The 17473-nt window shown below is 47.3% G+C and overlaps 1 protein-coding gene across 2 annotated transcripts in view; it reads right to left on the bottom strand.

Moving 5' to 3' along the window:
- tub (TUB bipartite transcription factor) overlaps nucleotides 1–17473 on the bottom strand; it is a 54761-nt gene that overhangs the window by 22777 nt on the left and 14511 nt on the right. The window contains exons 2-4 of one of the 2 annotated variants that reach the window (XM_031900017.1): nucleotides 16265–16316; nucleotides 14866–15028; nucleotides 1431–1568 (exon numbers count right to left, since the gene is read on the bottom strand). In XM_031900017.1, the coding sequence (XP_031755877.1) occupies nucleotides 1431–1568; nucleotides 14866–15028; nucleotides 16265–16316 (353 nt within the window). 2 annotated transcript variants of the gene reach the window in all.

Genomic DNA, 17473 nt, shown 5'->3' with positions numbered 1-17473 from the left:
GTTCCGCCGGTGACGCCCCCAGCTAAACCCCCCTTTGTTCCCTCTGAATGAGACCGGCAGGTATTTTCCTATGACCTTTCCGCTGCTCAGAGGAGGAGAATAGAGCAGCTGCCGCCATTCTGCGCCTCGGTTATTAACCCCCTGATGCTCAGAGAGTCACTTAACTGCCCCCTCTGTACCAATAACATAGAGAGAGCAATACCCCAAATCAATGTATTAACACATTTCACAATGTGGATTTAAAAAACATAAAGAAAAATAAATAATAATAATAATAATATAAATAAATAAAAAAGCTTTTACTCCCCCTTCAAAAATGACATGAAGCTGAAAGGTTTGTTTAATGTCAGAGAGAGAAGAAATAAAAAGAAGTAAATGACATATGAAAACCAATAGGAGCTGAGTATGCAAATGTGTTCAGAGTTCCCTGCAGCCTTATGCCTTTATATGGGGGGCACAGAACCCCTCAGTGACTGCTAATATCCTTATCATTTACAGTAGGGGGTACATTATCCCTTATAATACATGAGTGATACTCAGAGTTCCCTGTATAACTCAGCCTGCAGCCTTGTGCCTTTATATGGGGGGCACAGAACCCCTCAGTGACTGCTAATATCCTTATCATTTACAGTAGGGGGTACATTATCCCTTATAATACATGAGTGATACTCAGAGTTCCCTGTATAACTCAGCCTGCAGCCTTGTGCCTTTATATGGGGGGCAGAGAGCCCCTCAGTGACTGCTAATATCCTTATCATTTACAGTAGGGGGTACATTATCCCTTATAATACATGAGTGATACTCAGAGTTCCCTGTATAACTCAGCCTGCAGCCTTGTGCCTTTATATGGGGGGCACAGAACCCCTCAGTGACTGCTAATATCCTTATCATTTACAGTAGGGGGTACAGTATCCCTTATAATACATCTGCCTTTCCCAGAGTTCCCTGGGTGAGACACCGTTGCTATGGTGGGAGGGGGGTGAGACAATGAGACACAGACCATGCTGCAATCACGGGACACGCACAGGACACGCCCCTTCCCATGCAGTACATACCTGTCGCAGCTTTGCATGTTTCCATAGGGGCAAATGAGAAATTTGGGGGGGGGGGGTGGTATTTCTATTTCCAGAGTAATTAACCCTCTGAGTGAGTCTCTAGAATAAGAGAATCAGCTGATCATTTCTATGGAAACCAAATTGGTTCTTCAGCTCTACAGGGTCTGCCTTTTAGCTCCGCCCCCTTCCAGGGGCATCACGGACCACCCAGGTTCTGCAATATCTAATATATGTACAGGCCCCACCTATTCGATAGCAAGCCCCGCCCTCATGGACTGGAATAGGGAGATGCAGCATATTATGGGCGGTCCCACACTGGGGGGGAGGAGCTACACAAACATGCAAAGCTGCTTTATAACATAGCATGCAGCTGACCTTTCTGCTTTGCCTTTTTCTCCTTCCTGGCGCTGCCCGTTGGGCACCCTGCACTCCCGGCAGCCTTGATATTTTTATTTGGCCTCGGAGCTTGCGTTTCTGCTACTACCTGTGCGTCATCTTGCTCCGCCTCCTGCACTGCTCGTGTAAGAAGCGTTAGAGACGCGGCGTAGAGAGAGAGAGAGAGAGAGAGAGAGAGACAGACACAGAACAGATAGAAACGTTACAAAAACAAGCAGAATTGGGAAAATTCACATTTCCGATATACCTGACGGCAGCCGCGGTCACTGCTATCTATGTGCCATAGCTTTAAAGGGTTAGTTCCCCTTTAAATTCACTTTCAGTATGATGTAGAGAGTGATATTCTGAAACAATTTGCAATTGGTCTTCATTTTTTTATTATTTGCTGTTTTTAAATGATTTTGCTTTCTGCTTAGCAGCTGGAATTTCAGCGGCTGTCTGGTAGCTAGGGTCCAATTTTACCTAGCAACCACAAACAGGAATAGAGGAGGGCATAAATAGAAAGAGAAGCAATAAAAAGGTTACAATAACTTTGAAAATTGTAGTTTTTTTGGCTGCCGGGGTCAGTGACCCCCATTTGAAAGCTGGAAAGAGTCAGAAGGTAAATAATTCAAATATAACAAATAAAAAATGAAGACCAATTGAAAAGCTGCTAAGAATTGGCCATTCTATAACATTAACCTGAAGGTCAACCATCCCCTTAAGGGCAAAGACGCAAATAAAAAAATAAAGACCAATAGAAAAGTTGCTAAGAATTGGCCATTCTATAACATTAACTTGAAGGTCAACCATCCCCTTAAGGGCAAAGACGCAAATAAATAAATGAAGACCAATTGAAAAGTTGCTAAGAATTGGCCATTCTATAACATTAACTTGAAGGTCAACCATCCCCTTAAGGGCAAAGACGCAAATAAAAAAAGAAGACCAATAGAAAAGTTGCTAAGAATTGGCCATTCTATAACATTAACTTGAAGGTCAACCATCCCCTTAAGGGCAAAGACGCAAATAAAAAAAGAAGACCAATAGAAAAGTTGCTAAGAATTGGCCATTCTATAACATTAACCTGAAGGTCAACCATCCCCTTAAGGGCAAAGACGCAAATAAAAAAAGAAGACCAACAGAAAAGTTGCTAAGAATTGGTCATTCTATAACGTTACCCTGAAGGTCAACCATCCCCTTAAGGGCAAAGACGCAAATAAAAAAAGAAGACCAATAGAAAAGTTGCTAAGAATTGGCCATTCTATAACTAACCCGAAGGTCAACCTTCCCCTTAAGGGCAAAGACGCACGGGGCGATTAGTCGCCGCGACAAAAGTCGCGACGACTAATCGCCCCGTGCGTCTTCGCCCTAAAGGGGAAAGGACATCACAGCCACCCTGTTACTATGGTAACAGTGGTATAAAAAATAATAGCTCTGCCTGATATAGTGACGTCCAATTAAGGGTGAAATAAATCGGATAATGAAGGTTCTGGAGCCTGAACATCCGGCGCCACTGGGCCCATAGTGTGGGAAGCCCCGGCCCTGGGAGAGACTCGGGTTACACAGATATTAGTTACACTGTCACTGATACCCACACACGGGGCAGATTGTGTGCAACAGTGTCGCTTACACCCGGAGCCTTGAAACCCCCGGCAAATTCCGGAACCAACGAAACAATTTATCTCTGGATTTAACATTGTAACAAAAAGAGCCCAAAACCTTGACTTGTTGAGAATAATACAGGGAGGGAATATTCTGGTATTCACTTAACTCCTTCTACAGGTATAGGATCCCTTATCCGGAAACCCATTATCCAGAAAGTTCCGAATTACGGAAAGGCCGTCTCCCATAGACTCCATTATAAGCAAACAGTACCTGTACTTGATCCCAACTAAGATATAATTACCCCTTATTGGGGCAGAACAGCCCTATTGGGTTTATTTAATGGTTAAATGATTCCCTTTTCTCTGTAATAATAAAACAGTACCTGTACTTGATCCCAACTAAGATATAATTACCCCTTATTGGGCAGAACAGCCCTATTGGGTTTATTTAATGGTTAAATGATTCCCTTTTCTCTGTAATAATAAAACAGTACCTGTACTTGATCCCAACTAAGATATAATTACCCCTTATTGGGGGCAGAACAGCCCTATTGGGTTTATTTAATGGTTAAATGATTCCCTTTTCTCTGTAATAATAAAACAGTACCTGTACTTGATCCCAACTAAGATATAATTACCCCTTATTGGGGCAGAACAGCCCTATTGGGTTTATTTAATGGTTAAATGATTCCCTTTTCTCTGTAATAATAAAACAGTACCTGTACTTGATCCCAACTAAGATATAATTACCCCTTATTGGGGCAGAACAGCCCTATTGGGTTTATTTAATGGTTAAATGATTCCCTTTTCTCTGTAATAATAAAACAGTACCTGTACTTGATCCCAACTAAGATATAATTACCCCTTATTGGGGCAGAACAGCCCTATTGGGTTTATTTCATGGTTAAATGATTCCCTTTTCTCTGTAGTAATAAAACAGTACCTGTACTTGATCCCAACTAAGATATAATTACCCCTTATTGGGGCAGAACAGCCCTATTGGGTTTATTTCATGGTTAAATGATTCCCTTTTCTCTGTAATAATAAAACAGTACCTGTACTTGATCCCAACTAAGATATAATTACCCCTTATTGGGGCAGAACAGCCCTATTGGGTTTATTTAATGGTTAAATGATCCCCTTTTCTCTGTAATAATAAAACAGTACCTGTACTTGATCCCAACTAAGATTATAATAAATTTTTAGTAGGCAAGGGATGGAGATCCAAATTATGGAAAGATCCCTTATCCGGAAAGCCTCAGGTACCGAGCATTTTGGATAACAGGTCCTATACCTGTACTTCCTTCTGGCAAAAGCACAACAGCACTGTCTCGCTTTATGGCAGGAATTCTATCTATAGAAATCTAGAACAACAGTCTCACATACTAAGAACCTTGTGATCCCGTATTCAAGCTTATTATATATCCTGTCCAGTCTGTGATGGTTACAGTCGGGCAGTTGAAGCCCATAGCAACCAATGGCACTGGGGGTCAAAGGGAAGGAAAGGGCTGGTGTTGGACAGAAAAGGGGTGGGGTAAGGTGAGGAAAGATCAGGCTGGGGGCCAAGAATTTGAAAATATAAAGAGTATGGATTATGCTCAATGCTCACACTGGGGAAGGGCAGGGGGGGCCCTCAGAGGAGCCACTGGGGGGAAAGGTGTATATGTAAAAGCCCCAAGGTCTTTGTAATCTGCAGTTTAGACTATAACCAGCAGGGGGAGCTCTATTATGAACTTCAACTCCCTGGATGAAATATAAGTTTATTTTCAATAATTTTTTAATTTTTATATTTGCAAGTGGGACCCCCCCACCCCCTTCGCCCCCCCAGAGAGTTTTCACCTAATTACTGTGGCTAAAAATAGAGGGCAAGTCGGAACATTTTGTGTTTATTAACAAATCTCGGCCCCCCTCCCCCCCCGACCACATTCATCTCTGTCTGAACAAAAGGTGTCACAGCGCCAATCTGCTCTATTCCCTGTGATATTCTAGTAAACGTCATATAATAATTATATAAATATATATACCCCCCCCCCCGCGCGCCCTGCGACTGTAACACGGGGCAGGTAATACCCCCCCCCCCGGGCCCCAACAGGGCACAAAGGAAAGCGCCTTAAGGTTAGAACGTGGCAATCAATTCCCTGTGTACGAGGGAAAAACTCAACAAAAGCTCCGAAACTCGGGAATAAAGGGGAATGTCTTCCGATTTAAAAATAGAGGTTGCTAGGAAACCCGGAATTCAAAAAAAATCAAGAGGGCAAAAACGGTAAAGAAAACAAATTTTCAACATTACAAGAGCAAAAATACCTACAGTATATTATATCATTTTATTGTGAATATGGGTAGGGGGTGCCATAGTGTTTCCCTTAGACAGTACAGTATGGGGGTACAGCTTATTGTGTGCCCAGAACATTCCTTCTCTGTATATTTGTATTTATACATATGGGTAGGGGGTGCCATAGTGTTTCCCTTAGACAGTACAGTATGGGGGTACAGCTTATTGTGTGCCCAGAACATTCCTTCTCTGTATATTTGTATTTATACATATGGGTAGGGGGTGCCATAGTGTTTCCCTTAGACAGTACAGTATGGGGGTACAGCTTATTGTGTGCCCAGAACATTCCTTCTCTGTATATTTGTATTTATACATATGGGTAGGGGGTGCCATAGTGTTTCCCTTAGACAGTACAGTATGGGGGTACAGCTTATTGTGTGCGCAGAACATTCCCTCTCTGTATATTTGTATTTATACATATGGGTAGGGGGTGCCATAGTGTTTCCCTTAGACAGTACAGTATGGGGGTACAGCTTATTGTGTGCCCAGAACATTCCTTCTCTGTATATTTGTATTTATACATATGGGTAGGAGGTGCCATAGTGTTTCCCTTAGACAGTACAGTATGGGGGTACAGCTTATTGTGTGCCCAGAACATTCCCTCTCTGTATATTTGTATTTATACATATGGGTAGGGGGTGAGAAGGCAGTACAATATGGGTTTGGGTACATAACAGTTTTTTTTCATTGCTTGTCCTACAAACCCATCAGTGCCCTACTGTACATTACTGCCCGGGGGGCTCCCAAGGCCCTTATGTTGGCAACAAGCTGTCGAATTGCTGTTATCAGCACATCCCGGCTGCTTCCTGCTGTCGCTCTCAAATAAAATGCTGTGCCCTAGAATGAGCGCTGAGCTCCGTAATTCAATATTTATATAACATTTTCCTTATGAAAAATCCTTCACTTTATTCTACTGTCCTGTCACACAGGTTGTTCCGACAGTTTGCCTGGTTAGGAACCCCAGCAAGCACAGCGAGTCCCCCTGATCCCCCCATTGTAAGCAGCAGTCCTGCCCTGCTTTATGGCTGAGATTCTAGCTATCTGTATAACAGAGCATTCTGTCACAGTGGCACAGATCCTATCTGATCCCCCCATTGTAAGCAGCAGTCCTGCCCTGCTTTATGGCTGAGATTCTAGCTATCTGTATAACAGAGCATTCTGTCACAGTGGCACAGATCCTATCTGATCCCCCCATTGTAAGCAGCAGTCCTGCCCTGCTTTATGGCTGAGATTCTAGCTATCTGTATAACAGAGCATTCTGTCACAGTGGCACAGATCCTATCCCCCCCCCATTGTAAGCAGCAGTCCTGCCCTGCTTTATGGCTGAGATTCTAGCTATCTGTATAACAGAGCATTCTGTCACAGTGGCACAGATCCTATCTGATCCCCCCATTGTAAGCAGCAGTCCTGCCCTGCTTTATGGCTGAGATTCTAGCTATCTGTATAACAGAGCATTCTGTCACAGTGGCACAGATCCTATCTGATCCCCCCCCATTGTAAGCAGCAGTCCTGCCCTGCTTTATGGCTGAGATTCTAGCTATCTGTATAACAGAGCATTCTGTCACAGTGGCACAGATCCTATCTGATCCCCCCATTGTAAGCAGCAGTCCTGCCCTGCTTTATGGCTGAGATTCTAGCTATCTGTATAACAGAGCATTCTGTCACAGTGGCACAGATCCTATCTGACCCCCCCATTGTAAGCAGCAGTCCTGCCCTGCTTTATGGCTGAGATTCTAGCTATCTGTATAACAGAGCATTCTGTCACAGTGGCACAGATCCTATCTGATCCCCCCCCCATTGTAAGCAGCAGTCCTGCCCTGCTTTATGGCTGAGATTCTAGCTATCTGTATAACAGAGCATTCTGTCACAGTGGCACAGATCCTATCTGATCCCCCCATTGTAAGCAGCAGTCCTGCCCTGCTTTATGGCTGAGATTCTAGCTATCTGTATAACAGAGCATTCTGTCACAGTGGCACAGATCCTATCTGATCCCCCCATTGTAAGCAGCAGTCCTGCCCTGCTTTATGGCTGAGATTCTAGCTATCTGTATAACAGAGCATTCTGTCACAGTGGCACAGATCCTATCTGATCCCCCCATTGTAAGCAGCAGTCCTGCCCTGCTTTATGGCTGAGATTCTAGCTATCTGTATAACAGAGCATTCTGTCACAGTGGCACAGATCCTATCTGATCCCCCCATTGTAAGCAGCAGTCCTGCCCTGCTTTATGGCTGAGATTCTAGCTATCTGTATAACAGAGCATTCTGTCACAGTGGCACAGATCCTATCTGATCCCCCCCCATTGTAAGCAGCAGTCCTGCCCTGCTTTATGGGTGGGGGCAGCGGTTACTTGGTAATGATTTCGGTACCATGAAATGTGAAATTTCTCTCTCTTGGAACTAAAACATAATCACAATCAGTTTACCTTGGCTAGCAGACCAGATTCCTTACTCCACTTACAAGGCAAAGCAAAGCTTCAGGGCTGCGGTTCCCTCTCAGTTTACATAAAGCCGTATTCTACATCAGAACCCTCTAATATGGAAAAAGCCCAAATACATTACTCCTATGCACGGCATTCACATCTATGAAACAATGGCTGATCGTTTTTGCTTAATGAGCTCATTATATGATCATTGGGCAAAAGTGGAACCGAAGCACAAACCCCTCCAGCCGTCAGTAGATCTAACACTATTGCTGCGTTTGATTATGTAACTGGAGGAGTCCCAAACCGGACTTGGATTTCTTACTATTGAGTGCTATTCTGATACCTACTGGGAGCTGCTATCTTGCTCCCTTCCCATTGTTCTGCTGATTGGCTGCTGGGGGTGAGGGGGGGGGGATATCACTCCAACTTGCAGCGCAGCAGTAAAGTGTGCCTGAATCTGAGCTTTCAGCCAGCGCTACACATTAGAACTGCTTTCAGCTAACCTATTGTTTCTCCTACTCCCATGTAACTGGAGGAGTCCCAAGCCGGACTTGGATTTCTTACTATTGAGTGCTATTCTGATACCTACTGGGAGCTGCTATCTTGCTCCCTTCCCAATGTTCTGCTGATCGGCTTTGGGGGGGGGAACCGATTGCGCCTCTGTTTCTCCCCAACTCGCGGAGATGAGCCTCGTTTTTCTGGAGCGCTGAATATTGTGTGAATGAGAACGCACAGTTTACAGGCGGCGCTGGCGCGCGACGAGGAGGGAAAACGCTTTTTGTTGCCAGGAATTAATTTGCCAGCAGTTCCACTTCTCTCCTGTTTTATTGCAAACAATGTTTCAGTAAATCTGTGATTGTTTCGCTTGCAGCTCCGAGTCGTAAATCCCAACTCACAGAAACAGGAGACGCGGTGCGAACAGTGAGAGTCGTGCGGATCCAACTGCCTTGTACGCTCGTCCCTTATATTCTCCATTTCATCTATTTTATTGCTTTCAATACTAATAGTTTAGCAAGATTAGCGCTGTAAAGCCTACCTACCATAGTCCCAGGGGTACCCAGGGCACAAATACCCACTCACCCCAAATCCCCCCCTAACTGGCCTTCAGGCTGGGCCCCCTTAGCCCATAACAAGGTTACAGATATATAGAAACATTGGGGTAACAGTCACCCCGCTATAGTTCCAGGGGTACCCAGGGCACAAATAAGCACTCACCCCAAATCCCCCCCTAACTGGCCTTCAGGCTGGGCCCCCTTAGCCCATAACAAGGTTACAGATATATAGAAACATTGGGGTAACAGTCACCCTGCTATAGTTCCAGGGGTACCCAGGGCACAAATAAGCACTCACCCCAAATCCCCCCCTAACTGGCCTTCAGGCTGGGCCCCCTTAGCCCATAACAAGGTTACAGATATATAGAAACATTGGGGTAACAGTCACCCCGCTATAGTTCCAGGGGTACCCAGGGCACAAATAAGCACTCACCCCAAATCCCCCCCTAACTGGCCTTCAGGCTGGGCCCCCTTAACCCACAACAAGGTTACAGATATATAGAAACATTGGGGTAACAGTCACCCCGCTATAGTTCCAGGGGTACCCAGGGCACAAATAAGCACTCACCCCAAATCCCCCCCTAACTGGCCTTCAGGCTGGGCCCCCTTAACCCACAACAAGGTTACAGATATATAGAAACATTGGGGTAACAGTCACCCCGCTATAGTTCCAGGGGTACCCAGGGCACAAATAAGCACTCACCCCAAATCCCCCCCTAACTGGCCTTCAGGCTGGGCCCCCTTAGGCCATAACAAGGTTACAGATATATAGAAACATTGGGGTAACAGTCACCCCGCTATAGTTCCAGGGGTACCCAGGGCACAAATAAGCACTCACCCCAAATCCCCCCCTAACTGGCCTTCAGGCTGGGCCCCCTTAGCCCATAACGAGGTTACAGATATATAGAAACATTGGGGTAACAGTCACCCCGCTATAGTTCCAGGGGTACCCAGGGCACAAATAAGCACTCACCCCAAATCCCCCCCTAACTGGCCTTCAGGCTGGGCCCCCTTAGCCCATAACAAGGTTACAGATATATAGAAACATTGGGGTAACAGTCACCCCGCTATAGTTCCAGGGGTACCCAGGGCACAAATAAGCACTCACCCCAAATCCCCCCTAACTGGCCTTCAGGCTGGGCCCCCTTAGCCCATAACAAGGTTACAGATATATAGAAACATTGGGGTAACAGTCACCCCGCTATAGTTCCAGGGGTACCCAGGGCACAAATAAGCACTCACCCCAAATCCCCCCCTAACTGGCCTTCAGGCTGGGCCCCCTTAGCCCATAACAAGGTTACAGATATATAGAAACATTGGGGTAACAGTCACCCCGCTATAGTTCCAGGGGTACCCAGGGCACAAATAAGCACTCACCCCATATCTCCCCCTAACTGGCCTTCAGGATGAGCCCCCCATTGATTTAAGGTGCAGTTTCTTTATTTCACTAATTGTTTATGTTACAGACTATTAATTCCCGCACTGAATATAAAAGAAAAGGAAATATCGGAATCACAAGGATTTAATTAACCCTCTGTATAATTAGAGAACACAAACTGTAATTTCACTGTATAAGAGAAAAGGTTAAAGGGGAAACAAAGGAGGGACTGGGGGGGCATCGCTGGGATGAATCAGGGCGGGGGTTCCTATTCATTAATATACAGTAACCGGCGGCTCCTTTCTGTCCCATTCAGTTGGGGAGACTATAACACTGTACCCCAATACATGGGCCAATAGTCTTCCAATTCAGCAAAAACTCCACCCCATAATCCCCATAACCCCCTCTAGTTTTAGTCTTACATCCGACCTCAGCACAGTAATAGGATTGGGTCTGAATACGAACCCTACTTTGCATATGCAAATGAGGATAAGGAAGGGTTAAAGGCAAAGTGAACATTTTCTGTGTTTATTTCACAAAAAGTCACATGATTTTAGGATTCGGGTTCAGTTCGGCCAGAGGAATGGTTCTGCCTGAATCTCTGCCAGATCCCGAAAAGTTTTGGTGGATCCCTGAATCCCGGCATCAACAGCGAGTGCTGAATCCATTCTGCCCCAATAACCTGCCCAGCGGGAACCCGACTTGGGGTCACAGACACCCCCTGACAGTGAGGGTCTATCCATATCCATCCAATCCATATCATAATAAAGTCTTATTACAGGACAGGTCTGCCGAGGAGTCGCCCATGCCCTATGCCCATCCCTATGCCCATCCCCATCCCTATGCCCATCCCTATGCCCATCCCCATCCCTATGCCCATCCCCATCCCTATGTCCATCCCCATCCCTATGCCCATCCCCATCCCTATGTCCATTCCCATCCGTATGCCCATGCCCATCCCTATCCCTATGCCCATCCCTATGCCCATCCCCATCCCTATGCCCATCCCCATCCCTATGCCCATCCCTATCCCTATGCCCATCCCTATCCCTATGTCCATCCCTATGCCCATCCCTATCCCTATGCCCATCCCTATGCCCATCCCTATCCCCATCCCTATGCCCATCCCTATCCCTATGCCCATCCCTATCCCTATGCCCATCCCCATCCCTATGCCCATCCCCATCCCTATGCCCATCCCCATCCCTATGCCCATCCCTATCCCTATGCCCATCCCTATGCCCATCCCCATCCCTATGTCCATCCCCATCCCTATGCCCACGCCCATCCCTATGCCCTATCCCATCCCCCCCTATGCCCATCCATATCCCTATGCCCATCCCGATCCCTATGTCCATCCCCATCCCTATGCCCATCCCTATCCCTATGCCCATCCCCATCCCTATGCCCATCCCTATGCCCATCCCCATCCCTATGCCCATCCCCATCCCTATGCCCACACCCATCCCTATGCCCTATCCCATCCCCCCCCCTATGCCCATCCATATCCCTATGCCCATCCATATCCCTATGCCCATCCATATCCCTATGCCCATCCCCATCCCTATGTCCATCCCCATCCCTATGCCCACACCCATCCCTATGCCCTATCCCATCCCCCCCCTATGCCCATCCATATCCCTATGCCCATCCCCATCCCTATGCCCATGCCCATCCCTATGCCCTATCCCATCCCCACCCCTATGCCCATCCATATCCCTATGCCCATCCATATCCCTATGCCCATCCCGATCCCTATGCCCATCCCCAACCCTATGCCAATCCCCATCCCTATGCCCATGCCCATCCCTATGCCCATCCCTATGTCAATCCCCATCCCTATGCCCATGCCCATCCCTATGCCCATCCCCATCCCCTATCCTATCCCCACCCCTATGCCCATCCATATCCCTATGCCCAACCCGATCCCTATGCCCATGCCCATCACTATGTCCATCCCCATCCCTATGCCCATCCCCATCCCTATGCCCTATCCCATCCCCACCCCTATGCCCATCCATATCCCTATGCCCATCCATATCCCTATGCCCATCCCCATCCCTATGTCCATCCCCATCCCTATGCCCATGCCCATCCCTATGCCCTATCCCATCCCCACCCCTATGCCCATCCATATCCCTATGCCCATCCATATCCCTATGCCCATCCCGATCCCTATGCCCATCCCGATCCCTATGCCCATCCCCATCCCTATGTCCATCCCCATCCCTATGCCCATCCCCATCCCTATGCCCATCCCCATCCCTATGCCCATCCCCATCCCTATGTCCATCCCCATCCCTATACCCATGCCCATCCCCATGCCCTATCCCATCCCTATGCCAATGCCCATCCCTATGCCCATCCCCATGCCCTATCCCATCCCTATGTCCATGCCCATCCCTATACCCATCCCCATGCCCTATCCCATCCCTATGCCAATGCCCATCCCTATACCCATCCCCATGCCCTATCCCTTCCCTATGTCCATGCCCATCCCTATACCCATCTCCATACCCTATCCCATCCCTATGCCAATGCCCACCCCTATGTCCATCCCTATGCCCTATCCCATCCCTATGCCAATGCCCATCCCTATACCCATCCCCATGCCCTATCCCATCCCAATGTCCATGCCCATCCCTATACCCATCCCCATGCCCTATCCCATCCCTATGCCAATGCCCACCCCTATACCCATCCCCATGCCCATTCCCATGCCCTATCCCCACCCCTATACCCATCCCCATGCCCTATCCCATCCCTATGCCAATGCCCACCCCTATACCCATCCCTATACCCATCCCCATGCCCTATCCCCACCCCTATGCCCATCCCCATGCCAGCGGATCAGGTGATACAGTATATCTGCAATATCTTTTTTGTATTTATTTGAGAAGATCAACAACTAAAAGCCTCACAATTAGGCAGAAGTGCGCCACTCGGGCACCAAGTGAGACCAACCGAATGGGCGCTGCCATTGATTTTAAACAATGTTTATCAGAGAGCAATCAGCCCCCCCACACTGACACCCAGCCGCTGCCCGGGAACTCGTTATTATCCCAAACGAAGGCCTAATCAGCAGCCCTCCATCCCGGGGTTAATTTGTGGCAAATCAAGGATGAAACAAGATAAAGCTGTGAGAGTTTAACCCTGCCAGATTTAAAGGAACAGTACAGCTCTAATGAGGGAGAAGAGGTGGTTAATTGGGATTAGAATTCAGTCATGAATGTGACATATTAACTCTTTATCTCCTCTCACCCCCCCCCCCCATATGCCACTCACACCCCGACCTTCCCTTCCTCCTCTTGTCACTAGATGTTTAACCCCTTCCATCCTTTACTTCCTTGGGTTTAACCTTTTCATTACCTCTGCTTTCTTCTATGTCGCTAGACTTTATACATTGCCTCTTATTATTTTTTTACTTTGTTTAACCCTTTCCTTTCTGCCACCCCCCCTCCCCCTGTGCTGTCAGTCCCTCTGCCTATTGTGCCTTATCCTTTGTTTCTTATCTCTACGATTAACTCTTTCATTACCTGTCTTTCTTTCCCCTCTCAGTAACATCACACTATGTCTATTTTCTCTCTGCCATAACTTGGGGGGGGGAGGATATTATGGGGTACTATGGGCTGCTGTAGGGCAGAGAGGCGACACAAACGGTTGACTTGACCCATTTTTGCAAATTACAAACTATAAGCTTTACACCCCCTTCTTATACATCCAGTCCTTTTATTTCCCTGTCCTTAATCTGATCCCTTCCGTTCCCACTTCCTGTTCCTAATCCCTTCCTTCCCCACTTTCTGTCCCTAATAATCTACTGTTCCCACTTCCTGTCCCTAATCCCTTCCTTCCCCACTTCCTGTCCCTAATAATCTACTTTTCCCACTTCCTGTCCCTAATCCCTTCCTTCCCCACTTCCTGTCCCTAATCCCTTCCTTCCCCACTTCCTGTCTCTAACCCCTTCCTTCCCCACTTCCTGTTCAAAATCCCTTCCTTCTCCACTTCCTGTCCCTAATACCTTCCTTCCCCACTTCCTGTCTTTAGTAATCTACTTTTCCCACTTCCTGTTCCTAATACCTTCCTTCCCCACTTCCTGTCCCTAATAATCTACTTTTTCCACTTCCTGTCCTTAATCCCTTCCTTCCCCACTTCCTGTCCCTAATCCCTTCCTTCCCATTTCCTGTCCTTAATAATCTACTTTATCTACTTTTCCAACTTCCTGTCCCTAATCCCTTCCTTCCCCACTTCCTGTCTCTAACCCCTTCCTTCCCCACCTCCTGTTCAAAATCCCTTCCTTCCCCACTTCCTGTCCCTAATCCCTTCCTTCCCATTTCCTGTCCTTAATAATCTACTTTATCTACTTTTCAAACTTCCTGTCCCTAATCCCTTCCTTCCCCACTTCCTGTCCCTAATCCCTTCCTTCCCCACTTCCTGTCCCTAACCCCTACAGGTGCCGCTGATGGCTGCAGAGGGCAGGAGAGTCTGTTCGGGGCAATACTGAATTTGGTGCCACATGAATTGTTCCCAACCTGCCCATTTGCCCCCCAGCTGCTAACAGACAGCAGGAAGTCGGGGGGCTGAACGTCTCTTGCCTCCTTGCTGCCCACCTCCCTTTAGGGTCCCACCCAATGTTCCCGGGGCACTCACCATGGTAGATTGTGCTGCTGTTGCTGCTGTTATAGGATTCCACTAGGGGCGCTTGTTCCTCCGACTGCTTCATCCTGCGCCCGCGCGCCCGACTGTCTACGTTTGATTGGACCATGAGAGGCTCCTGGCGCTTCTTCTTCTGTTTCTGTTCCAATAATGCCCGCTGTCGGGGGAATAGGGGCACTTATTGTGTTTAACAGTTCCTTACGCCTCAATCAGAAACCTATAGTTGTATTTTTATATATATGGGTAGGGGCTGCCATATTGGTTCCCTCTGTACAATAATCAATATCAATATTACGTTCTTTGCACTGCTGCTTCTGACACCCAAAACAATGTAGTAGAAGCCAGCTGAGTAAATAATCAAGTGAAAAACCGACTTCTGATACTCAATGACAGTTACACATAACTATAAACCCAGTGAGAATGAGGAATGAATGGGTATTGGGGAGTTGTATCAGGAGTCAGAACCAGCAGTGCAGGGAAGGGAAAGGGACAGACACAGTGACAGTTACACATAACTATAAACCCAGTGAGAATGAGGAATGAATGGATATTGGGGAGTTGTATCAGGAGTCAGAACCAGCAGTGCAGGGAAGGGAAAGGGACAGACACAGTGACAGTTACACATAACTATAAACCCAGTGAGAATGAGGGATGAATGGGTATTGGGGAGTTGTATCAGGAGTCAGAACCAGCAGTGCAGGGAAGGGAAAGGGACAGACACAGTGACAGTTACACATAACTATAAACCCAGTGAGAATGAGGGATGAATGGATATTGGGGAGTTGTATCAGGAGTCAGAACCAGCAGTGCAGGGAAGGGAAAGGGACAGACACAGTGACAGTTACACATAACTATAAACCCAGTGAGAATGAGGAATGAATGGGTATTGGGGAGTTGTATCAGGAGTCAGAACCAGCAGTGCAGGGAAGGGAAAGGGACAGACATAGTGACAGTTACACATAACTATAAACCCAGTGAGAATGAGGAATGAATGGGTATTGGGGAGTTGTATCAGGAGTCAGAACCAGCAGTGCAGGGAAGGGAAAGGGACAGACACAGTGACAGTTACACATAACTATAAACCCAGTGAGAATGAGGAATGAATGGGTATTGGGGAGTTGTATCAGGAGTCAGAACCAGCAGTGCAGGGAAGGGAAAGGGACAGACACAGTGACAGTTACACATAACTATAAACCCAGTGAGAATGAGGGATGAATGGATATTGGGGAGTTGTATCAGGAGTCAGAACCAGCAGTGCAGGGAAGGGAAAGGGACTGACAGACAGAATGAATGGATATTGGGAAGCTGACTAAAATGACAGAGAGGAGGCCAAGCCATTCCAAGTGCTCGCTAAGGATGCTGGGAGTTGGAGGCTGTAGAACAGGGGACTCACCTGCCTGTCGAGCTTCTGTTGCCGCAAACTGCTGCTCTCATCATCTAAAACACTGAGGGTGAAAAAGAACAAAATACCAAATAAGTCAAATAAAATGTATTAATTACAGGGGGGGGCAGAATTAACCCTATAATGGAGAGAAGAATCCAGAACACAAACACAAATCAGTTCTATGACACACAAGGAGCAATGGCACAGAGTTATTTGGATCATGTGGGGGCTGCAGTGTGGGGGGGGGTCTATATTGTAGCAGCCGCCCCCCAACCTCAGCTGCTTTCTATAGAGACAAAGGGGTCGAGTCACTATCCCACACCCCCCATTTGTCTCTCTACTCCCCGAACCCCCTTTCCCTTCCCCTCTCTGCTTCTGTCTCTCACCCCTCTCCTTTCCTTTTCTATTCCCCCCCCCCCAACTGTTTGGCCTTACTCCCCCCCATCCTCCCTCTTCTCCCCCCTTCTATATTTCCCCTCTCCCCCCATTTGTCTCTCTACTCCCCGAACCCCCTTTTTCCATTTCTTCCCTTCTGTTTCTCATCCCCTCTTTTACCAGTATTTCCCTGCCGGCCCTCCATCAGTCCCCCCCCAGCAGTGCCCCCCCCCGTGCAGAAGGGCAGCAATAAGGGGGTTACAGTGGGTGCTTCTGGATTATTTCTGGTGCCCAATAAACAAGTTCAGACCTGCCCATGAGGGTGACTAGGGGCCCAGGGTGCTAATTGGCTTTGTACATCGGTGTCTGGGGGGGGCAGTTTATAAGATTAGAGCCAATCCCGCAATCTGATTCTTTTTAGAAATAAAAGATACATTAATTACAGGGTGAGCCCGCAGCCCGTAGTGGCTTTTAAGGTTGCGGCACAGCACTCAGTGTCCCAATTTCCTTCTATTATTGAATTTATTTGTGGTTTAATTGTGCATTAGGCGAGCCGGGCCCCCAAAGCAACCCCCCCCCCCAGCGCGTCTGCGAAATAACAGAGATAAAAACAGCGTTTGGAACATCTCAAATCCTATAATAAAGAACGGAACACTCTGCCCAGGGAACCAATTAAATGGCTGGGCCCGGGTAATGGCCGCCGCCCACAGAACAGACGCACAACGTGTTTCCCAGTGTCGCCCTCGCTGGCAGTTTAATGAGGGGGTCAGTGCTGCCACTTTGAAGCATTTTTAACCCCCAACACAGTTTCTCACTTATGTGTTTATTTCATCCAATCATCTT

Source organism: Xenopus tropicalis, chromosome 4, assembly GCF_000004195.4.
Source record: "Xenopus tropicalis strain Nigerian chromosome 4, UCB_Xtro_10.0, whole genome shotgun sequence".
Lineage (NCBI taxonomy): Eukaryota > Metazoa > Chordata > Amphibia > Anura > Pipidae > Xenopus > Xenopus tropicalis.
Note: the sequence above shows the minus strand (reverse complement) of the source record. Positions and strands in the feature narration are given on the sequence as shown.